General features: G+C 36.6%; 1 protein-coding gene across 1 annotated transcript in view; it reads right to left on the bottom strand.

Annotated features, from left to right (window-relative positions):
- The window catches only part of OSTN (osteocrin), a 36,560-nt gene that overhangs the window by 4,279 nt on the left and 7,156 nt on the right, over positions 1-25,125 (bottom strand). The window contains exons 2-4 of the mRNA XM_005675118.3: positions 16,700-16,798; positions 13,914-14,128; positions 553-649 (exon numbers count right to left, since the gene is read on the bottom strand). Coding sequence (XP_005675175.1) covers positions 565-649; positions 13,914-14,128; positions 16,700-16,798 — 399 coding nt within the window. The 3' untranslated portion in view covers positions 553-564. The remainder of the gene's footprint in view (positions 1-552; positions 650-13,913; positions 14,129-16,699; positions 16,799-25,125) is intronic.

Consider the following 25,125-nt stretch of genomic DNA (forward strand, 5'->3'; position numbering starts at 1 on the left):
TCTTCACAACACCCTTAATGTTATCTAAATGTACAAGCTGCAGGGAAATAAGTTATCTTGATGGAAATGAGATAATGAATGACAGAACCAAGATTTGGATTACATGTCCTGATTTCATGCCTGATACCCTTTCTGCTATATCACTTTCTCTCCTGGTTCATGATGATAATTGGGTAGTTTAGTTATGAGCAACAAGATGGTGTATATCACCAGAATGTGTCTTCTTAATAATAGAGGGATTGCTATGTGTTTATTTATATTTATGAAAATGATTTATTGATAATTATAACTTTAATCTGTTTGCATATTAATATTCAATATGCAAGTTTGTGAGAATAAGTCTTCTTTTTAGGGCAAAGTAGATCTAGGTATTGTTTTTTAATGTCATTTAAATTAACATCAATATACTAATCAAGTACAGAAATGTTTGAAAAACAGTTTATAAGCCAAGAGATCCAAAGGGGGACTTATAAACCAAGATGGATCAATTAGCCCACTGTGAAATATTAATCAAAGCCTGCAGGTATTGTTATTTCTTCAAATTTTACTCACAACTAGAATCCATTAGCCTCTGGAATTTGAAAGCCGGTTTCTTCCAATTCGATCCATAGGGATACCAAATCGCCTTTTTGGATGATCTACTACTTTCCTGAAATAAACCAAAAATAACATATTTAAGCTAATGTCCAATTAGTTTTGCTCTTTTATTTCCCGCAGATCTGGGGGCTTTCTTCCGGAGTAGGAATGACTAGCAGTTCTTATTCATCAGCACCCAGTATGTGTCAGACACTGTCTCTTATCTTTCGGACATCTGTTGAAGTAGGTATGCCCACTTCCATTTTTCATCTGAGGACACTGAGGTTTAGAGAAATTAAATGACTTTTCCAAAATAAATAGCCAGATGAAAAACAAGATCTTACCAGCATACCAATCTGATAAGTGCTTAGTTTGGGTAAGTCCCTTTCCCCTCTTCAGATTTTGGTGTGTTCCTCTGTCACTTGAGGGAGGTTGCACCAGGTCAGTGGTTTTCCCTAACCTCTTCCTTACAATGGTTTTCCTGGGGAAGGATGGTGGTGGAAGAGGAACAGACGCTGAAGCCAAGACTGGATATGGAGTAAGTGTGCCCCTCAGGTCTTCACTCAGATTTTACCTAGAGAAGCTTCGTGTGTGATAGTCTATATTTGTTATATATGTTCAAATATTGTTTGGGGGAAAAAAAAACTTCATTATTAAACTAAAGTTAAAAAATTCTACAAGAGGCCTTACAATTTGTGTGTTTTAGGAATTATCTCTTTAAAAAGACACATTTTAATTTGATTTGTTATTGTCATTACTTAGTTCTATCAAGTCAAAATGCTAACAGGAAAGGTCCCAGAGCTGTGAATGAATAACTTTCACTGGCCTTGGATTTTAAAGAAGTTTTTATCTTCTTAAGAAAGATAGAAATAGGGAGAAACTAAGAAAGCCATGTAAATAAGTGACTTGTCTCACAGCTGAGGGGAATTGACTTAACAGATTTGTTGGACTTTTTATTGACATAATATGCATACAGAAAATAGGATATTTTGTAAGTGAACAATATGAGATACATACAGATTATAAACACAATTACTACTCAGATCAAGAAATAGAACATTACTAGCAATCAAATATTTTTGAATAGGAAAGAGTCTTAAAGTTAATTCTTGCACCAAACGTAAGAATATCAACTCCAATTTTTGATCAGCGATGATACAGCTTATCACTTGAAAATCTCAATGAGGAAGATCTAATTGCCACTCAAGACAACTTCATCAATATTCAACAGCTTAAAGAGTTTCAAGATTTGTTTCAGAGCATTTTCAACAGTTTTTTTTTTGTTTGTTTGTTTTTTCTAATTACTTGCATTATATTGTCAGTATTGACTACGTAATTTAAACACGAAAACTACATCAACTGCAAAGGCTTCCCAGGTGGAAAAGTGGTAGAGAATTCAAATGCCAGTATAAGAGATGCAAGAGACATGGGTTCAGTCCCTGGGTTGGGAAGATCCCCTGGAGGAGGAAATGCCAACCCACTCCAGTATTCTTGCCTGGAAAATTCCATGGACAGAGGAGCCTGGCAGGCTGCAGTCAATGGCGTCTCAAAGAGTCAGACACAACTGAGCGACTGAATAAGACAATATACTGCACTTCTGACCTAAACAGTTGTAAGATAATACATAAATCTGTGGGTTTTTAAACCCAGATGTTTATGTTAATTCATTACCACAGCAATAAAAAACTGAATATGTTTGTTTGTATGATTTAGGATTGATGTATGAGTGTATTACAGCTAATACCTAAAAACATGAAGCATATGTGATTTTTATTCCTTGAGTCCTCAAATTCCTTCATGAACAACTCCCATTATAATTCCAGGGAAGAAAGAAGGCAGAAGCCATCCTGGGATAGAGAAGAATGCTCTGGGGAAATCCCAGACAATAGAAGAGGAACTGAGAAACCAGCACTTCCAGGTGTTTAAAGGACTGATGAGAAGAGAAAGGAAATAGCAGCTGGGAAAAGAGTAGTGGCCCACACGTGAACTGACCTCTGAAAGCTTCTGTGGAGTGGATAGTGTCACCAGAAATAATCCTTTTACTTTTTTAGAGAAGTGTGATGGTTTCAGGGCTTCCCAGGTGGCTCAGTGGTAACGAATCTGCCTGCCAATGCAGAAGTTGCAAGAGGGGTGGGTTCGATCCCTGGGTGGGGAAGATCCCCTGGAGTTGGAAATGGCAACCCACTCCAGTATTCTTGCCTGGAGAATTCCATGGACAGAGGAGCCTGGCGGGCTAAAGTCCATGGGGCCTCAGAGTCAGACACGAATGATCACAGCACAGCACAACGCAATAGCATGATGGTTTGGTTTCATGCATTATTATAAGTTAGAACAGAACATGTATGGGTCCATATTTCCGATATATATTTTCAAAAGTGAAAGTAAAATAAATGAAAATAGCATCTTTTTTCTTTCTGTACTACAGTTAATCTACTTTTCCTGCTCAAGTAGATGGGAGAGTGCTACAGGCTTTCCTGGTGGCTCAGACAGTAAAGAGCCTGCCTGCAATGCAGGAGACCCAGGTTTGATCCCTAGGTCAGGAGGATTCCCTGGAGAAGAAAATGGCTACCCACTCCAGTATTCTTGCCTGGAAAATCACACGAAGGAGGACCCTGGTGAACTACACTCCATAGGGTCACAAAGAGACGCTACTGAGCGACTAAAACACACAATGGTGTGATAAAAAGAAAATAAACTCTTTCTCCTTCCATCTTCCCTCATTCCCTGTTCTTTCCTTCCCTTCTTTTCCCCAGATTTGATCCAAAAAGTATTAGAAATCAGGAGATATTAACTTGTATTCTATTTATTTCTTCTACTTACCAAAAATGAGAATAGCTAAGTCAAATAATTTCTATATACTTTTCTATCAATTCAGAAGCAAAATGGCAAGCTAACATTTATCTTAACATTTTTGCTGATATGAAATATATATAAGAATACTACACTCTTCAGCACGTGCACTGACATGAATACAGAGTGTGTGAAACTTAAATGCTAACACAGAAAAATATTCTTAAGACCAAAAGGAGGGAAAACCATACTTTCTAACTATCTAGTCCCTCTTGTGACAAAAGAATGGAATGACATGGCTTATATATTCATTGAAAACAGTCCATCTTTTCCATTCTAAAATATTCTGAAAGTAGTTTAAGGATACAGAATACAGAGCAAAGTAATATAATGAGGATGGATTATTTTAAATATAACTTTAAACTTCACACTAAAATATAGACAGCCTAAGTCATTTATATTCTTTGATAATTCAATTTCTGAAGATGTTCACCATTCTAAAACAACTGTTGGAAAGCTTGTATTTATACTTTTTGTTTAGAATCACACATATCTAAGAGTGTATAAATTTATTTATGTTCAGTTTTTAAAAATAAAACAAACATCCTTGTTGATAGCACCAAATTAAGAAATAAAATATTACCATTACTTAGAAGTCCTCAGTGTTCTTCCTCCCAAATTGATTCCCCCCGATAACTTGGTCACACAGGTAATCTGAAGGATGAATTTTTATCTAATAGTTCCCTTGATTTTCTTTATAATCTATATGTATTCTTCAAAACTCTCTTGATTAGTTCAGATGGTTCTAGAATTTTATTTGAAAGAAATGATCCGTGAATTCCTCTTGATTTCTTTCAAAAAATGTGTTTCGTGTTTTCAGATTTGTCCATGTTGACGTGTGTAGATATAGTCCTTTTATGTTCACTGTTGTATAGTATTTCATTGTATGGATAATGAATATGCAACAGCTTATTAACACATTTTACTGATAGTAATTTGAGGCATTTCCTTTTTTGTTATTATTATTATGTACTGTTCAGCTAGTTTTTTTAATTTACATGCCTGTAATGCACATTTGAGGATTTCTCATAGTAAATTTTTAGTAGAATTGCTAGCTATTCTTATACTTAATTTTATTACATAATGCCACACTGTTTTTCAAATTGGTACCTATTTACACACCAGAGAGCAGTGTATGACAATTTCTATTGTTTCAAATCTATGGCAACCTTTGCACTGTGGACTTTTAATTTTGCTGGTAAATTTATATCTGTAATTATTGATGAAGTTATACTGTAATTTTCTTTTCTTACTCTTTTTACTTACTTTACTCTTACTCTTTTACACCCATGATTTTGGTGTCCAAATAATGTGATTCTCAAGAAATGAATTGAGAACTATACCTTCTTTCTTAGGTATTATTTTGTTATTTATTTAATTGTTTCATGCTCTGAGACTATGCTCTGTATGATAACCAAGCCTTTAAAAATGTTAAGGCTTATTTTGTGAACAGATACTTATTTAATTTTAACAGTCGTTTCATGTGAACTTAATCATTTTTTCTCACCAATTGTAGGATACACAACTTTTATTGATTCTGCTTAAAGTTTTGAGTTTCAAAACGAAAAACTTAGGAATTAAGTTTAGTGTGGAGAGTATTCTCACAAAACAATGATTTACCACTACATCTTAAAAGGACAATAAAATATCTGGACTCTTTCAAGAAGGGCATATGGCTCCACCAACATTGAGTAACAGCAAGAAAGGAAAATACAGTAATGGCTAAGAGAGGATGCTCATTTAAATAGTTCAGTAATTGGGACTTCCCTGGCAGTCCAGTGATTAAGACTCCGAGGTTCCACTTAGCTCCCTGGTGGGAGAACTAAGACCCTGCATGCTGTGTAGTGTGGCCACATAAATAGTTCAATAGTTTAAATTAATAAAACAGAATTAAATATGTATACTTTAAAGTTTAGGTGCATATAGTAGCCATGCTCCAAGATAAACCCCCATAGTCCTACTATAATGCAGTCTCCTTCCACATTGAACAAGACGGACCTCTGTCATCAATAGCATATTGTGGAAATGATTTCTAGAGCTAAGTAATGAAAAATGCTGCAGCTTCTGCCTTGCTTTGTTGGATCTCTCACTCTAGGGGAAATCACTTGCCATCCTACAGTCCTTTAGAGAGGTTTACATGACAAGGAACTAAGGCTTCCTGCCAAGAGCTAGCAAGGGCCTGAGACTTCCTGGCCTGGTGAGTGGGCCATTTTGGAAATGGATATCCCCAGACTCCATGCAGCCTTCAGATTATTGCAATCCTGGTCAGCTTCTTCACTGTAACCTTGGGACGGACCCTGAGCCAGAATCACTCAGGCAAACTTTTCCTAGATTTGTGATGCACAAAAACCGAGTGGGAACATAAATGTGCATTCCTGTCTTGCTGCTGCTGCTCAATCACTGAGTCACGTCCAACTCTTTTTGACCCCATGGACTGTAGCCACCAGGCCCCTCTGTCCATGGGATTCCCTAGGCGAGAATACTGGAGTGGGTTGCCATTTCCTTATTGTCTTAAGCCGCTGTATTTGGGTAACTTGCTTGCATAGCAACAGATACCTAATACAGTAAGATTTAAAGGGCTGTGGGATTCCACAGGAGAAGAGATCATAGCCAAATTTGAGGGTTCCAGGAGGAGCTTATGGAATATATGAAAGCAATAAAACAAACGGTGACCCCCGAGTCCTGCAATCTTGTTTATCACAATTTAAAATTATAGAATTGATAAATGATATAGGAAGTTAGATATAAATTTAAGAGCTTCGGAAAACTAATATATGAGATAGACTAATATGAAGGAGACTCAGCAAGGGCCTGTAAAAGATGAGAATGAATGAAAGGTTAAATTTAAATGGATTTTTAAATTGAAAAGAGACAATTGGGTTTTCAAATTCAAATTCCAGAATGTTCTGATGAAAGATCACACAAGTCTGAGTGTTGATGTAATTTTTTAGGGGCCAATACATAATGCCCCCCCTTTTTTTTCTGAGTCCATCTTTAGACACAGTAGAAATGATATGAATGATCAATGCATAGAAATCAAAACGTCATTTTGTTTAAGCTGAATGTAGAATAAGACTTCAATTTGCATTTAAATGACTTTCCTACATTTTCTCTGAGGATTAGATAGATTTACACAATTAGTCCTAATTATCAAATAAAAACAAGAAGAAAGAGGATGAGCTGAACATGCTCAACTCTTCCTCCCAAGTTAACCTGTCTGGTGCATGATTACTTCTCCTTGGGGAAAGAATGAATAAAGGATTAATGCTTGGGGTCAGTATTTTTCTAACTGCAGTTCCTCTACTTGGAAACATGAGGCTGGAAAATATGACTTAATAAATGGGATACGTTTGGAATGATGAAAGAAACTGCTGCTTCATTAGCACACAGTTGACTTATGACTTTTGGAGTTCTACCTCAAAAGTGGTAATTCAATCTTAAGTAGATTCTATTAAATTTTTGATGATGGTGCTGACTAGGCATAATGTCAACTTCTGAAATATTATCCCCCAAACAGGCCCTATTAACAGGCATTCAGAAACAAACCAAGAGCTCTGGAATTAAATAGCGAGATTTAAAGGGTTCCAAATCAGACATGTCTGTAGGACTAGGCGGAAAGGATTTTCATTTACTTGGTTCATGAGCCTCTTTTAGGGACTAATGACACTTGGAATTTCTATCCAGCAAATGAATTTACACAAAAATGTCTTCTATAATGTTCTTTTGTGGGGAGTGGATAATGTACATTTCAAAACCCATATATGGAATTAAGCATTATCCCTTTTGGGGGAAAGTTTTAAACTGTCATGCATGAGTTAGGTTAGAAGTAAAAGGGAAAGGAACTGTTTCTTCATGGACCTGAGTTGGGGTGTAAGAAGCAAGCAATAAAGAACAGGCTCAGGAATAGGTTAATTATATTGGGAAAAATGGCCCAAGATCGATGATCAAGGGCATTTCTTATAGAACAGACAGGCTTTTGAATATAAAGAAGGAAACATGAAAATAGGGCATCACATTCTGGGTTCTTTCTCTGTGTTCTTCACCATGGAATGGAGCCCATTCTGAACTATCTGCTTTAGACATTAACAACTGAAAGCTGGAAAGAAGTAAAAAATCATGGAGTAACTGGATTGGCCTTAATCTGTAGCATTGTTTTACAATGAATTAAAAAGGTGAAATCTTAGGATTTTTCACCTTGAATCTTTGGTCAAGAAGAGCAATTTTGCCTGAAAAATTGAAGTTGGAATTGCTATTCTCAATTTAATTTAAACTTTATCTCTGTCTTAGGATAGAAACATATATATCATAGGTACAGTTTTTCCAAAATGATTTATTTAATGTAGTCATTCTTAGTGAATCTCACTTTTTCTGGCCTTGGACAAGTACCTTATTCACACATACTTTAATTTCTTTATCATAAGCAGCTTATTTCTCTAGAAAGTCACTGGACTTGAGGGTCAAGAACCTGGTGTTCTAGCTAGATTATAGCCAGGAAGTCATTTTATATCTGTGAAAATATACCAATAAAAAGGGGATAATATTAGGAATTTTAAAAACTCAGTGTATTGGAATGTTAAAATGGGATTCTTTCTGTCACAGTGTTGGCTGTGGCCCAGAAAAACTGAGGGGGAAAAAAGGATTGCATTTCCCCTTGCATTCCAAAGTAGGGTGCTAGAGTTACGCAGTATTTGTAAAGAAGGTTGCTATAAACTATTTTTCCAAACTTAAACCAAAAAAAAAAAAAAAAAAGATTGATACTGAATAGGTAAATAAGGAGAATTTCTCTGGAGCAAGTTATTGGAGAACAGGGACATTTCCCTCTTTTTTCATATGGAGAAAGGGCTTCAAGAAAATCTTGTTCTTCAGTCAGTCTCTATGCTTTGGCAGAGGAGCCTGGGGGGCTGCAGTTCATGGCTACGTAAAACAGTTGGACATGACCGAGCAACTAAACAACAACAAATACTCTTTAAAGCAGGGTAGACCTCATAGAACAGACTATGAAATCTAAAGGGCAGGAAGCTGTGAGAACTGGCTCAATTCCAGAGTGAAGAGACGGTTACATAAGCAACAGCTTTACTTTCAGTGACCAGAGTCAAGGATGTGGGTTTTCTGTGGAACAGATGTAGAGCAAGCATGTGGGTAGAGTTGGCCTAGGTTAATTATAAAAGGAAACTTCCCCTGCTTTTGGCCAGGGGTTATGGGTGATGTGGCCTCAGCAGGATGCTGGTGATGGTGGTGTCAAATGAAGAAACCAAGCGAATAGGATAAAGGTGAGGAGCAAAACTGATCTGCTGAAAGAGAAGCATTGCTGGAGGCAAGGGTGTTTACGTCAGTGTTCACAGTGGTTACGCAATGACCCCACAAAAACAGCCCATGGTGAGGAGTCAGCTTTGAGCATTCACTGAGGGCAGAGAACATAAAAGTCAAGTCATGATAGTATCAATAAAGTAAGACTTTTTCTTTGCTTCTTTGCACCTTCTTCCCCAGTACTGGAGGAGACTTAAGACAGCCCAGAGTGGTAGGGGAAGGGGGGAGGGTAGACGGACACAAATCCTTTCCCACTGCAGCTTTCCAGCTAGAAAAGGAGAAACATTTTTAATACTTATAGTTTGGTCTAATACTGTTGTTGAAGCTGCAATATTTTGTCCACCTGATGTGAAGAGTCGACTCATTGGAAAAGACCCTGATACTGGGAAAGACTGAGAGCAAGAGGAGAAGGGGGTGACAGAGGATGAGATGGTTGGATGGCATCACCGACTTGATGGACATGAGTTTGAGCAAACTTAGGGAGATGGTGAAGGACAGGGAAGCCTGGCATGCTACAGTTCATGGGGTCGCAAAGAGTCAAACAGGACTTAGTGACTGAACAACAGCTGAGACATATGAATAGTTATTTTAATTACTGAAATAAGATTGTTTTTCTAATAAAAGTGACCAGAAAATTTTTTGTTATTTCAATGTGACCCACAGAGTCATAGTACCTTTTTTTGTCTTTACCCAAAAGATAGAAATAACAACTCCTATTGAATTTGTTTGAATGCATGTGGGTGAGGAATAACGTTGCTTTTCTATTTATGTTCTATAAAGTCCTTCTCTTTCAATTAAGTGATTATAGAAACAATGTTAAAAGCAAAGTGTTTATTGACCTGAATCTATAGAATGTATGTAACTGTGCTGAGTAACTTCCATCTGTTCTCCAGGTATACCCTCTGCCTTTTCAGTCCAGGAAATTAACTTTTCTGGATCCCACAAACATTCCTGTACTCCCTGGGTTTGGTTTGGGGCAGGCAATGGGTAACCTTGGCATAAGAGACTGGAAGGAGAGAGGAAGTAAAATCAGGATACTTTTCCACTTGCTCCCTCCTTGCAAGATCACTTCCTCTTAACTGGAGGTCATAGCTTCTCCCAAGGAATCTGACTCTTCAAAGACCAGGTTCCTGGGCTATTGTGCCATACGATATGATTTGCCTCTCCCAGAATTTCATAGTCTTGCTGTATCTAAACACTTCTCAAATTTTCCTGTTTCAAATGTCCTGCCTGTTTCCTGTGGAAATGCTGACTGACACCATGATGTTACTTCCCTTCCTGACCTCAAAATATTAATGGGAGAATTAGAACAATGCAGCCGTGAAAATATTTACCCTAATGAAATTCAAATATAAAGAATTATTATTGTTAATATTTTACAAGGCATTTTCAGTTTTGTGTGAAGAAGAGCGAAAAACCACTTTTTAGAAAAATTTCAATATCTTCTAATGTTAAAGGTCATTCAAATAGTAGATGACCTAGAAGCTACTTCCTTTTATTTTTCATTAACTGAATGGCCTCTTCAGGCTTTAAACAAGTGAACTGAATGGAGAAAATATTTTGGATTTCAAAGCATAGTTGAGATAACCCTGCTCTGAGAATTAAAGTAACTTGCACATTCAATTGAAAATGAAGCTAGTGTCATAATCAGGTGGAATAAATATTAAATATAATATAAAATAGGAAACAATAGATGATTCTTTGCTTCATTTTATTATGATCTGACATAGACTTTGTCCCGTTTTTTTGTGCTTGTTTTCTCTTTTGTTTTTCTCTAGCTGTTCACTCATTCTTCCATTTCCATCTCTTACGGACCTTTCCAAAAGCAGATTTAAAATTTTTTCTTTTCTGAATATTTTATAGTAACTGAAAATAAAATAATGCATTTCATATGCTTGAGACAGAGGCTCTAAAATCTGGGGTAATGTACCAATTTGTCACAACATTGCTTCTGCTTTATGTTTATGATTTTTTTGGTTGCAAGGCAGGTGCAGTCTTATCTCCCTGACAGGGATAGAACCGGCACACTCTGCATTACAAAGCATATTATTAACTACATTATTAACTATTGGACTGCCAAGGAAGTCCCAGATTCCCTGCGTTGTTTCTGGTCATTTCTCTGTCTTCTCATATTTCCTGAAAATTGGCTGGTGGAACTCGAGGCAAGAATTTTCTTTTGCAGTTCTGTTATATAAGTGGTACTGAGTTAGTTCAACATAGGGCGTATCATGACTTGCTCTTTTTTCTCTTGTGATGCTAACAGAAAATTGACAATCATTGTCTAGAGCCATCACTTCATTAGGTTTTGCAAAATGGAGACATTCTATCATTCTTCCTTCACTTATTACCTGGAATAATTATATAAAGGAGAATTTCGACCTCATCTACTATGTGTATTGTTTCTTCATTGCTTTAGCTGTACAAATTTTATAAAGAGAAAATTCCACCTTTTCTTCTTTGTGTTTGCAAGCAACTATTTGTTGTAATATCCTTTTATGCTCAGTTAATAGCCATGAAGCAATCAAAAACTTACTCTAAATTTTATATGCTCTCACTACTGTCCCTAAATTGCTTGATGTTTTGCTATATCTATATTGTCAGACTGCATAACTATAATATATGGCATTTTTTTTGTTTTGCAACCATCATTACACTCTAATTCTAACGTTATGCTTGCACCAGTTCTTATGGGGGTAACTCTAGAGTCATTTTGACTGAACAAATCCATCTAGTAGCTTCCTCAGGAAGTACTACTCATGAGAACAATATTCCCTAATCTTTTAAACAGTTGTAATAGTTTACTTTTAGCCTTCAAATGTGAAATGCTGTTTAAATGAATATTAAATGTTCACCAATTTCCCTTTATTGCCTATAAATTGAGCTATGTTAGGTAGATTATTGGAGAAGACAATGGCCACCCACTCCAGTACTCTTGCCTGGAAAATCTCATGGATGGAGGAGCCTGGTAGGCTGCAGTCCATGGAGTTGCAAAGAGTCGGACACAACTGAATGACTTTACTTTTCGCTTTTCACTTTCATGCATTAGAGAAGGAAATGGCAACCCACTCCAGTGTTCTTGCCTGGAGAATCCCAGGGATGGGGGAGCCTGGTGGGTTGTCGTCTATGGGGTCACACAGAGTCGGACATGACTGAAGTGACTTAGCAGCAGGTAGATTATATCTCCTGATACCTTAAAGAAATTGTTATGATGAAACCTCCATGTAGATTCTATATATTTATATTTACGCAATATTATAAATTCATATACAAATTTTACATAAACATTTACATGTTCATTTTCAAATTATTTCGTAGACTGTGCTGCAAGATCCAGGAATCAGAGAAATTATGTTTATTAGAAGGCACAATCTTTTCTCCATTTATCCTTTGCTCTTCCATATTCTTCTTTATAAATTGCTTTTAAATGTATCTCTTCTTGCTTTGTGTTATAATTGGCTAAAAATTAAAAATGCTTTTAATTGGCATGTGATTTATTTGAGGGACAGAGACTATATTTTTCTACTTTTTTCCACCATAGTACAACACAGTGCCTAGAGCATAAGTGAAACTAACTTGTATTTTTAAAATTAAAATAGGATCTGAATTTCAAAATACAGGTGTGAAATTTTTGTCAAGTACATGTAGGATAAATCTAGTCCCAGAGTGATTTTATTTCCTAGTGTTGCTTTGAGAATCTTTCAGAAGAGAAGCCTAACAATTACATCCTGAAAATCAAAGTGAAAGCAAAATCATTCACCAGAAACAAATGTGACAAGTCCTAGAATTCCAAGTGACCAAGTAAAACTGGACTAAAGGATGTGGAGATGGGTGCGGGAAGAAATGAGGTGTCAGTAAATGAAATTCTCCACAGGATTTCCTAAGGAGTTTGCTTTTCTCTTGTAAGCAATGGGAACTTTTCATGAAGTGTTAGATAATTCCTCTGGTAGTAAAAGATGCAACTGGTGATCTAAAAAAGTGAGGATGTTGGTGGAAGAAGAGATGAAGGAAGACTGGAGAAAGAAAAGGTGAAAAGATCATTTAGGCCAGAATTAAGAAAGTCTTCATGTGAAAGGCTATCTTGGAGATATTTAACATGTAAAACAAACAAAATTTACAGAATTTAGTGAAAAACAAAGTGTTTCAAGTGAAGAAATTTGAAGTGAATCCTGTGAGCAAAAGGAATCCTGTGAGGAATCCTGTGATTCTAGTATATTCCCCAAATTCCAAACTATGGGAACTGGGTAGTCTCTTGGGCCACTACTAATATGAAGTGTCTAGCACTTTCATGCTTTGGAGAAGGAAATGGCAACCCACTCCAGTATTCTTGCCTGGAGAATCCCAGGGAGTGGGGAGCCTGGTGGGCTGCCATCTATGGGGTCACATGGGATTGTGCACAACTAAAGCGACTTAGCAGCAGCAGCAGCAGCAGCAATGCAAGGAATAGATTTTGAAGAGGTAGAAAATGAATTAAGTTTGGAATGACTGCTTTAAAGTACTGACAATTGCTCACTGATTAAAGAGAGATTTAATTACTTTAATTTTATTATAATAATTAGCAGTTTGCAAAGTTCTCATTTGATTTTTCTGGAGGTAAGTAATTATCCCCACTTTCCAGATAAATAAGCTGAGGATCACAGAGTGTAAGATCCTTATACAAATCACATGGCTAGAAATAATAAGAAATTTGACATAGACACATTTGTTTTGACTCTAGGTCCTGAGAGATCTTCACCACCTTCTTGGTATAAGAGAGGGGACTTATTCATATCACTTGGCAAGCTTTGTAACAAGGGTAAAAATAAAAATGAAATTCTAGTTACCTCTATTAAAGAGAAAACTTAATTCACTGGAACATTTATCTCACAGTATATACTTTTGCCCTTACCTCCCAAATGCTATACGTCTTTACAGAATCTTCAGAAAATATTTTGACAAAAATATTAGTGCATATTGTGCATATTAGTGGCAAATTAAATTTTAAGTACTTTGATAATTCAAAAATGGCAGTCATTTTGCTTCCCAAACTTTATTTCCAAAATGATGCCTTTAAACTCAGAAATGAGCTAAGACACTTTCAAGACATTCATTGTACTTTTTTCTAGGTAGAATTCTCCCTGTTTCTCAACCCAGTGTGGAAGAATTAGAAAATGGAAATGTTCCTTCTCCAAGAATGCACTTACCTCTGTTTACCTTTATGACTTACAGAGCCAGCTGAGAGTCTGTCCAGGGGAGAACCAAACCCAGAGAAGCTTCTTTTCTTCTTTGTTTCAATCACATCATTCTCCAGAGACACAAGTTCGTCAAGAAGTAAGAGTTTTGCTGCCAGGTCAGTGGCCGACTTATCTTCTCTGACTGTGGGTGATGACTGAACACCTAAGATTCCAGAATCAAAGGCCTATTGGGCAAGAAAGGTGAGTCCATTCATTAAGAGAAAGAGTATACATACAATCATCTATCTACATTTGGATTTTCTATTTTTCAGCTCACATGTCATGAGACTTGGTTACTCACAGAGCTATGATCCAGAGAGAAAGACTTTTGAGGAGAAAAACACATAGGGTTGAAGTTTATCCAAAAGAAATGAAAATAACACACACACATATGTACATACAAAGAAAGAAAGGATAAACTCCAGACCTGCCTCTGAAATTTAGTATATTAACTGTTCTTTCAGATTCTTTCCCAGTAACAACTGCATTCTTATAACTCTAATAGCTTTTTATCTATACTTCTTCTATCTCTACAATTATTACATTTCCCCTTGTATTACATTAGCTAAAACATATGTATGTTGCATATTAGATTGTGAGTAACTTGCAGTCCAAGACTATGTCTAATCAGCTTTTTGTTTGTGCTATTCAATCCCTATTTCAGTATTTTGCTCATTATTATTGCACTAATTAGTACATTTCTAATGAATACTTATTGAATGAATTCTGAAAAAAATATAAACCTCTTGCTGTTTTCTTTTCACTACTCATTCATTCATTCAAACCACTGAACATCCACTATGCAGGTCCTGTATTTGATCGAAGAGATACAAAAATAAGAAAAATCCAATCTGTGCTTTGAGGGAGCTTACCATCTCTACCAGTGTGATTTACTAACAAATAACAATCAGTACTACAGCGAGTCAGAGCTATTCCAAGGACTTTATTGTCCCATGTCAAATTTCTTATTTGTTTATTTACACATATTGTCACTTTGTAGTCCATCCAAGTCATAAACATGTGTAAGTGTCTGGTTTATGAAGTCTATCTTCCTTTCTCAGGCCCAATGACAGCATTTAAAAACATGTTCCTATTAACAAGGAACATTCTGGAGTCATTCTGTGGTCCAGGGGATATAACTTCTTTCCTAAGAGTTTGAGGATATTCCCCTCTGAGAAGAAACATTAACTACAGCCCGACTATTGGTGTGAGCAGGACTTATCTTTTTTCACATCCTGTCTTTGTTTTTGAATTATTTATCTCATTCTCTTTCTCTTCTGTTCATTTTTTTTCCGCAATAAAATGAAAGAGTAGCACTTTCTAAACCTTTTCATCATCTACTCAAACATTTTTCTTTTGGAATACTTGCAGTCTGCCTCAAAGCTCTTGAGACTAATGGCCATTGAACTTCTTTCCTAAACAAGTCAAATCTGCTCTAAGTATGGCTAGTTATTCTTAGAAAACTCCTCTTGTCCTGCTCTTTCTGATTCCTATCAGGAGTGATTGATATCAGATCCTCTTGGCAGCAGAGGATGAGATGGTTAGATATAATCCCCAACTAAATGGACAAGAATTTGAACAAACTCTGAGAGATAGTGAAGGACAAGGGAGCCTCGTATGCTGTAGTTCACGGAGTCTCAAAGAATCAGATACGACTCAGCAACTGAACAACAGCAACAACCTCCTCACTCAGTGCACACTCTGAATCCTCATATAATTTACTTGTCCCCTCTCTCTGTCTCTTTTCTATTCTGTCCTGAGTACTGCCACGAAGTAAATTATCTCCAAACACTACTTTCATCATATTAAAAAAAAAATTAAAGTCTGTATAACCCTTTGCTACTTACAATGCAAAGTCCAGAACTCCTTTTAAAAAATCTTAACTTCAATTACTTCCCAATATAAACTTGGAAGCATAGAAACTAAAGAGGAAATAATCATGAGAAAGAAATAATGAAGATCAGGAGAAAAACCAAAGGGCAAAGTTAAGAGATCTTTTATTATCTCTCAGAAGGTTCTCCAAAAAATATGTGTTAATTCTTCCTACTGATATACATACAAAGTCAAGTTTTCTTTTTTTTTTAATTTTAATTTTATTTATTTATTTATTTTCAAGTTTTCTTTCTTTTTAAAGATATTCCTAATCCTCAGGAAAAAAGGCACAAACATTTTATAAAACTTGCCCTTCAGTAAAATGCATTTCAGATTCTCACTTCATGCTATTTAAGAAAGTACAAAAAATGCATATTTCTCTTAAGATCAAATGATCCAAGTTAACTTTTCTCTGTGTCAAGATGTCCTCACATTTCTTTTCCTTTGTAGTTTAGTATTGGCAACAAGAAAATATTTGTAGAGTGATAAAATTTTGGCCAAGTGATTCAAATCCTGACATGTAAACAACTTTAGATTTCACATAAAATCACTTCATCTTTATATAATTCATTCAATTATATATATGTCTATATATATTTATATATACATGTATATATATGGCTGAAATTATAATGAATTTTCTCCTAAAGTTTTTGGTTTATGGAATACCAATCTTTGTTGTTACTTACAGGTTTTTTTCTTTTAAATATTTATATACCAGGTTTTCTCTGAATCCATTGTGAGGACACAGCATGGAAAGAAATGTCTATTTACTTGATTTTTGTGTTATTGAAACTTCTCCATATTTGTCAGCAGCACCTGCTACTGACCTTAGGAAAAATGATTTAAGTTCATTAAAAAACATGGCCCTTAGTTTCCATTACCTCTGTTGTGACACCCACTGAGAACACTTTTCCTGAGCTCCAGAGCATCAGTGTCATAGCCAGGATAAAATGTGTACTTGCTAATCTCCAGTCCAGCATCTAAGGGCCACACACAACAGGGTTAACATTCATTAGTTTAACATATAAAGATAGGAAACAAAAATGCCTGTAAAGCTTGTTATAGGCAGGGAATAAACTAAATTATTCAGCTTCTCTACATTGTAGTGCACCTTTGTAACACTTAAATTATACTTAATAGAGGCTGTCAATCTCCCAGAATGAATTCTATCAAGGCTTCATTTCCATGGAAACCTAGACTGGGGTTGTACAGCTATAATCATAATTTAACTCAAAAAAACCCAAGTCTGTGAAATCTAGTTTGTGGAACCTTATTGTTTGAGTGTCTAATCCATAGTTTACAACATCATGTACCTAAGGATAAATGTGTTAAACTGACTAGGTATGATAAACTAACCCCTGCTGGGGTTTGCGGTAAACGAGAGAAATGTGTTGTGTCTAAAAGCGATTTTATATGAAATTTCAAAAACACCACTGTTCCAATAGTAGAATATCTTTATGTCCTGTGATTTAAAAGGATTTTTTGAGCAAGATTCAAAAGCTGAACTTCATAGAAAAAATTAACAAATTACACTTTATCAAAATTGAAATTTTCCATGTGATAAGGTACAGTAAACAAATTGCAATAAATAACAAATTACAAATGAAATATATTTTGAACAGATATAAAAAAGCAAGATTAGCATTTTAAACATTTAAGTAACTCTGATAAATAAAATTTGGAAAAACAGACACAATTAAATAAAAATGGGCCTAAGTTTATAAGAAAACATGTATTTGAAAGTTCATAGCCTCATTGTTTAGAGCAGTGAAAAAATGAATCAACTCAAGTACCTTACTCAGAAGGAAATGGATTTGTCAGGTGAGGTATATTCATACTGTGGACTTAAAGCAAACAATTTAAATATATGTGTTATCTATGGTTCAAACAAATGACGTAAATGTTATGTGTAATTGTATGCATGGATTTAAAATAGAGCAGATTTGAGGGGAAATTAAAAATTCCAGAACAGTATATATGCCATGCTACCATTTACCTAAATTGGAAATACATAAACAATTTCCTGTATTTTGAAATCTATACTAGAATTAAAATAGAGACCAGCGAAAGTTGATTCATGACTGATTGCTTCTGGGGAAAGTGGGGGAGAATATAAGATTATGAAGAAAACTTTAGGGACTCAGGTTTTACCTACATATACACAGGAAAGCAAACAAGTCAAAAGGTTACATTTAGTACTTCTGTGCAGTAAGCATAAATGTTTCTCATTGATACTTTTATGAATTTTTACATTAATAAAGCAATATAAATCCAATTAAAGCTTATTTACAATATAGATTAGACCTTCTGGCTGCCAGTCTGACTGCTGGTTAAAATGAGAGGCCTTGTTCTGCTGGGAGATCTCTGACTCTGAGCTACCAATAAAAGCAGCTTGACTTTTCCACTTAGCACATGACACTGGGAAGTCCCCCAGTTCAACATTAATAAGAATTCTCAGCAAACTTCTGTTTCCTTAAAAAAAAAATCATTTGGAAACCTGCAGGGAGCAAAAAGAATTATTCAATCTTAATAACTGAATTTGAGACTCATATTTGCTTTAGTAATAGTATGGCCTTGGGTGTATGTTACTTAATCTGTTGAAATTTATTTTCCATATTGGTGAAATGAGGAGTAATGCTGACTTCAAAAGAACTTCGAGAGGTTTGGATTAATTCATGTATGAACTCTTCACCCGGAGAAGGCAGTGGCACCCTACTTCAGTACTCTTGCCTGGAAAATCCCATGGATGGAGGAGCCTGGTGGGCCGCAGTCCATGGTGTCGCTGGGAGTCGGACATGACTGAGCGAACTCACTTTCACTTTTCACTTTCATGCATTGGAGAAGGAAATGGCAACCCACTCCAGTGTTCTTGCCTGGAGAATCCCAGGGATGGGGGAGCCTGGTGGGCTGCCGTCTATGGGGTCGCACAGAGTCAGACACGACTGGAGCGACAGCAGGAGCAGCAGTAAGCTCTTCACTGCATATATTGTTCAGTTGCTCAGTTGTGTCAGACTCTTTGTGACCACATGGACTGCAGCATGCCAGGCCTCCCTGTCCACCACCAACTCCCGGGGCTTGAACAGACTCATGTCCATTGAGTCAATGATGCCATACAATCATCTCATCCTCCGTTGTTTCCTTCTCCTCCGGCCTTCGATCTTCCCAGCATCAGGGTCTTTTCCAACCAGTCGACTCTTCACAGCAGGTGGCCAAAGTATTGGCGTTTCAGCTTTAGCATCAGTCCTTCCAATCAATATTCAGGGAGGATTTCCTTTAGGATTGACTAGTTTAATGTCCTTGCAGTCCAAGGGACTCTCAAATGTCTTCTCCGACAGCATGGTTCAAAAGTATCAGTTCTTCGGCACTCAGCTTTCTTCACAATCCAACTCTCACATCCATACATGACTAATGGAAAAACTATAGCTTTGACTAGGTGGACCTTTCTTGGCAAAGTAATGTCTCTGCTTTTTAATATGCTGTCTAGGTTGCTCATAGCTTTTCTTCCAAGGAGCAAGCATCTTTTAATTTCATGGCTGCAGTCACCATCTGCAGTGATTTTGAAGCCCAGGAAAAGAAAGCCTGTCACTGTTTTCATTGTATCCACATCTATTTGCCATGAATTGATGGGAAAGGATACCATGATCTTCATTTTTTGAATGTTGAGGTTTAAGCCAACTTTTTAACTCTTCTCTTTCACTTTCATCAAGAGGTTCTTTAGTTCTGCTTCACTTTCTGCCATAAGTGTGGTATCATCTGCAGATCTGAGATTATTGATATTTCTCCTGGCAATCTTGTTTCCAGATTGAACTTCATCCAGCTCAGCGTTTCTTATGATGTACTCTGCATAGAAGTTAAATAAGCAGGGTGACAATATACACCCTTGACATACTCCTTTCTCAATTTGGAACCAGACTGCTGTTCCATGTCTGGTTCTAACTGTTGCTTCTTGTCCTGCATACAGATTTCTCAGGAGGAAGATAAGGTGGTTTGGTATTCCCATCTCTTTCAGAATTTTCCAGTTTGTTGTGATCTACACAATCAAAGGCTTTGGCCTAGTCAGTGAAGCAGAAATAGAAGTTTTTTTGGAACTCTCTTGCTTTGTCTATGATCCAACGGATGTTGGCAATTTGATCTCTGGTTCTTCTGCTTTTTCTAAATCTGGCTTGAACATCTGGAAGTTCATGGTTCACATACTGTTGAAGCCTGGCTTGGAGAATTTTGAGCACTACTTTGCCAGCATGTGAGATGAGTGCAATTGTGCGGTAGTCTGAACGTTCTTTGGCATTGCCTTTCTTTGGGATCAGAATGAAAACTGACATTTTCCAGTCCTTTGGCCACTGCTGAGTTTTCCAAATTTGCTGGCATATTGAGTGCAGTACTTTCACAGCATCATCTTTCAGGATATGAAATAGCTCAATTGGAATTCCATCACCTCCACTAGCTTTGTTCATAGTGATGCTTCCTAAGGCCCACTTGACTTTGCATTCCAAGATGTCTGGCTCTAGGTGAGTGAGCACACCATTAAGATATTTTTTTGTATAGTTCTTCTGTGTATTCTTGCCACTTCCTCTAATATCTTCTACTTTTGTTAGGTCCATGCTGTTTCTGTCCTTTATTGTGCCCATCTTTGCATGATATATTCCCTTGGTAGCTCTCATTTTCTTGAAGAAATCTCTAGTCTTTCCCATTCTATTGTTTCTCCTCTATTTTTTTTGCATTGATCTCTGAGGAAGGCTTTCTTGTCTCTCCTTGCTATTCTTTGGAACTCTACATTCAGATGGGTATATCTTTCCTTTTCTCCTTTGCCCCATAGCTTCTCTTCTAAATAGCATCTAGGCTCTAAAAAGCTGATCATGATTATTTCTCTAAATTAGGACAGAAAAAAACCAACAGGAAGAAATGTAAAAGTTATCTGGTAAAAAATACCAACCAAACTGCATTACTTATTCTTTAGAAAATCAGGCATTGAATCTTATTCTTCCTTCTGATTTTGCTGATGTCTTTGACTTTCCTCAGCAAAAGGTACGATATATTAAAAATATAACTTTTTTTTTTACAATGATCTCGTATTTCTGGCATATCTTTAAAAAAATAACTCTTCCACTCACTCAAAGATAAGCTCATAATTGTGATGTTTTCTTTCCACTCTTTTTTAAAACAGTTTCAAAGTGTGAAATTTTTCAATTTTATAAGCTTTCCTATGCGGACTTTCTTCATCTATTTTTATGCACATTTTACTAACCAGGTTTCTCTTCATCTCTGCAGTCTTATAAATGGCACAGGATGATGGGTGTTTGTAATATTGATGATTATGTCTGAGGCATATATTTTTGTTCTTGGGTGTATATGGGAAAAAAGTCATAATGTGTCACCTTACAGATAACCACATCCTGATTATTTGGATAGGGAGAAATGAAAATAAATGCTGAGTTTAAATACACACATTTGATGGTTTAAAGCCATGCTTGTAGCCACTTAACCAAAAGGCCAAGTTCCTAAATATGGCATTTGGTACTCTAATGAAAACAAACACCCTGGCACCTGCCAGACAAAAGACATTTGATTAACTAGTTGAAACTTGATTGCTACAAAATTAGAAACAGGGGAAATTATAGGGAGGGAAGGAAAAGACCAGGTTCAGCTCCATTTCCCTATTTTGTTGATAGTGGATAAATATAGTCTATGACTAAAAATCTACTCAGCACCATGTACACTGCGAATTACAGAAAGAACATTCAAAGGATGCTCATTGTGTGAATATATGACAGTGGAGGCACCTGCAGTTTTTTTGTACAGCCATAATTTTCATTGAGAAATGTTTGAATAATAGTTCTCTAATGCGAGGCGTTTCCAAATAGACAGTGGGCGTGAGCTCTACCTTCTAAGATTAGGCGTGTACTTCATTTTCAGTCCATTGGCCTACCATGCACACATATTGTCACTAATGATTTTGCCGAATAAACAAACATCTTACATTGTGTAACATCTTAACCTTTGTTTCAGAGATTTTTCACATGCAAGAACTCACTATACCCTGAAGGGATCATCCAATCTGTGGCTGGAGATGTGGTGGGAGGAGGAAGACCTGATGTTTTGTCACTGAAGTTTGGGTTGCAGATAGACATTTATTATAGCTACAAGGCTTCCCTTGAGGCTCAGCTGGTAAAGAATCTGCGTGCAATGTGGGAGACCTGGGTTGGATCCCTGGGTTGGGAAGATCCCCTGGAAAAGGGAAAGGCTGCCCACTCCAGTATTCTGGCCTGGAGAATTCCACAGACTACAGTCTATGGGGTTGCAAAGAGTCAGACATGACTGAGCAACTTTCACTTTCACATATATTCCTTTAAAACATTGACGGTGCACACTGACATATTAAAAATTCTGATTTAATTATATTTAAAATAGGATTAAATGCGAAGTCTGCTAAGATGAAAAAGATGTTTGAATTATTGGCCATCAATGCTGCAGTGAGTCATCGTTATTATGAAAAATAATCTCTAAAGTGGACTGGGCTAGGAAAAGAAAAAACTGGCAACCATTTTTTGATGGTTGCTAATGTCTTTGAGGCCTGTTGTTGAAGAAAACCAAATCACTCAGGTGACTAAGGAAATTTCTCCTCAGCAAGGTCTGACTTAGAGATAGTGGATCTAACCATTAGAAATTCATGAGAGGACTAATTTTTTAGGTTTAGTCCAGATATAATTCTTTGGATGTTTTATTTTACTAATTTCTTAATTGGAAATATACAAAATAGACTCTACCCACATTACTTTCAACAGAAATTAAAGTCTTAATTAAAGATAAAGTACTTAAAAAAGTAATTAAACGTAAAAATCCTCTTCCACTGTGGCATTGCAGGCATTTAAGTGAGATTTAACAGGACATGTTGTGAAAGGTCCCTAGTTCTGTCACTGGGAAATGGCTTTGTGAGCCTGCACATAACACTCCTCAAACCTTCTTTCTCTGAAAACAGTGGTGGTCTTCTAGGCAAGTGGTGGGTCAGCTTGTTCCCACAGTAAAATTGAAAAGCAGAGTAAATTCAAAAGCATACCCTTTGCATGCTGAGTTGCTTCGGTGTGTCTGACTCTGTGTGACCCTGTAGACTGTAGCCCCCCCAGGATCCTCTGTCCATAAGATTCTCCAGGCATGAATACTGGGCTGGGTTGCCATGCCCTTCTCCTGGGGATCTTCCTGACCCAGGGATCCAACCCGAGTCTCTTATGTCTCATGCATGGGCAGGTGGGTTCTTTATATCACTATTGTAACTTGGAAAGCCCGATATTGTAGGCTACTTCTACAGTGTAGTGTTTACCCTTCTCCATAAAGTCATGCTCACCTGAGTCTTTTTAGTAATGGAGGAAAGCTTCCAGCATAGTAGATAATAGAGTAACTACTTTTTTCTTATTGTAAAGGTGAGTCTAAGGGACAATGGTTGACACAAAGTCTGTATGATAGAGACCTGAGCTAGGGGTTCTGAGACTCAGGCCCTGCTCTTGCTTGGCTGTTATTTCACTATATGATTTTGGGCAAACGACTTCTAAAGTTGCTTCTAGCTTTTGTAAAGACTGTTGCTGAATCTGACTCTTCTCTGATGGAAGCACAGACACTGTATGTTGTTGGTGTAGGTTTGGCTGAGAAAACCTTTCTGCCCTCCCTCAAATCAGGTGAGTCTACGCATAATACTTTGCATTTAGGTTTTCACATAAAAATACTTATCATTAAAGTATTTCTAACTGAAAAGAGAGGGCCTTCAAGTCTTTGATTTTAAGATTTCATTTGCAGTGATTCTATTTTAAAAGTGTATTTTAAGAAAGAAAAAAATGCTATCAATTAAGTTATGACACGCAATCAGGTATAAGGGCTTCCCTGTGTCTCAGCGGTAAAGAATCTGTCTGCCAATTCAGGAGACACAAATTTGATCCCTGTGTTGGGAAGATCCTCTGGAGAAGAAAATGGCAACCCGCTCCAGAGTTCTTGCCTGGGAAATAGCATGGACAGAAGAGCCTGACAGGCTATGGTTCATGGGGTCGCAAAAGAGTCGGGCAAGACTGAGTGACTAAATGATAGCAAGAGCAATCAAGTGTAAGGCATTCCAATTTTAGAGATGTTAAATGTGCACAGAATAGATGAAATAAGCTATATCTATTTACTTTCAAATTTTTACTTGAAGTTTTTCTTCTCATCATTCTTAAGACCATATACTCAGTTCCCCCGCACTTTAGAAACAAAGATGTTAGAGCTGAGGGAGGATCCAGATGCCCCGGTATGCAGCAGTTAGTTATATCTGCTTTTGGGGGGTGAGAGAAAGGATTGTGCAATATTTAATGTATTATTAGCTATCAATTTTTAAAAAATTACATAATTTTTGGAGTTCCCTGGTAGTCCAGTGGTTGAGAATCCAGCTTACAATGCAAGGGACGTGGGTTCAACCCCTGGTCATGGAACTAAGATCCCACATGCCTCAGGGCAACTAATGTTGCCCAGGCACAGCCAGTGTTCCCAACAAAGATCTTGCATGCTGCAACTAAGACCTGATGCAGCCAGAAAATAATTAAATTTTTTTAAAATCACATAATGTCAAAAATTTAAAGATTTGACTGAGTTCCTATTCCTATGCATTTGTTATTAATAGTATGCCTATCAAGGTAAAATAATCATTTGAATATTTTCAGAGTACTCACAAGTCTTAGTATTAGTGGACGTGCCCAGTCTTTTCAGTTGTGTCCGACTCTTTTGCAATCCCACGAACTATATTCCACCAACCCCAAAGACTATATATAGCCCACCAGGTTCCTCTGGCCGTGGGATGCTCTAGTCAAGAATACTGGGCTAGGTTGCTGTTTCCTACTTCATATATTAATGGATACAAAATTACTATTACCGTTATCAAAAGTTCTTATTTTAGTTGCAAAAATAGGACTTTTTGATAATAGAAAATTTCAGATATATAGAAAACATATATTTCTGTGATGGTAAGGAAAACTCAGAATCAGACTTGAAGGATAGGGATAACGCTCCTTGTTGTGCTAGTTAACCTTGAGCAAGATGCCTAAACCGTCAAGTTGTCTAATAAACCTTATGTATGATCTCACATTTTAATTAATTAAATTTGTTTAATTTATAATTGTTTAATTTACAATGGGCACAAATCATTAAAGATTTGCCTTGTATGTGGAACAAGAGCAATAAAACATGTACTTTTATGTTTAATATTATTATTGAGAATGTATAAAGATATACATTTATCTGCGAAAAAAACATTGCATCATTCTTATTTTATCATAGGTAAAACTTTTCAATGGAAACT

This window comes from Capra hircus, chromosome 1 (genome assembly GCF_001704415.2).
Source record: "Capra hircus breed San Clemente chromosome 1, ASM170441v1, whole genome shotgun sequence".
Lineage (NCBI taxonomy): Eukaryota > Metazoa > Chordata > Mammalia > Artiodactyla > Bovidae > Capra > Capra hircus.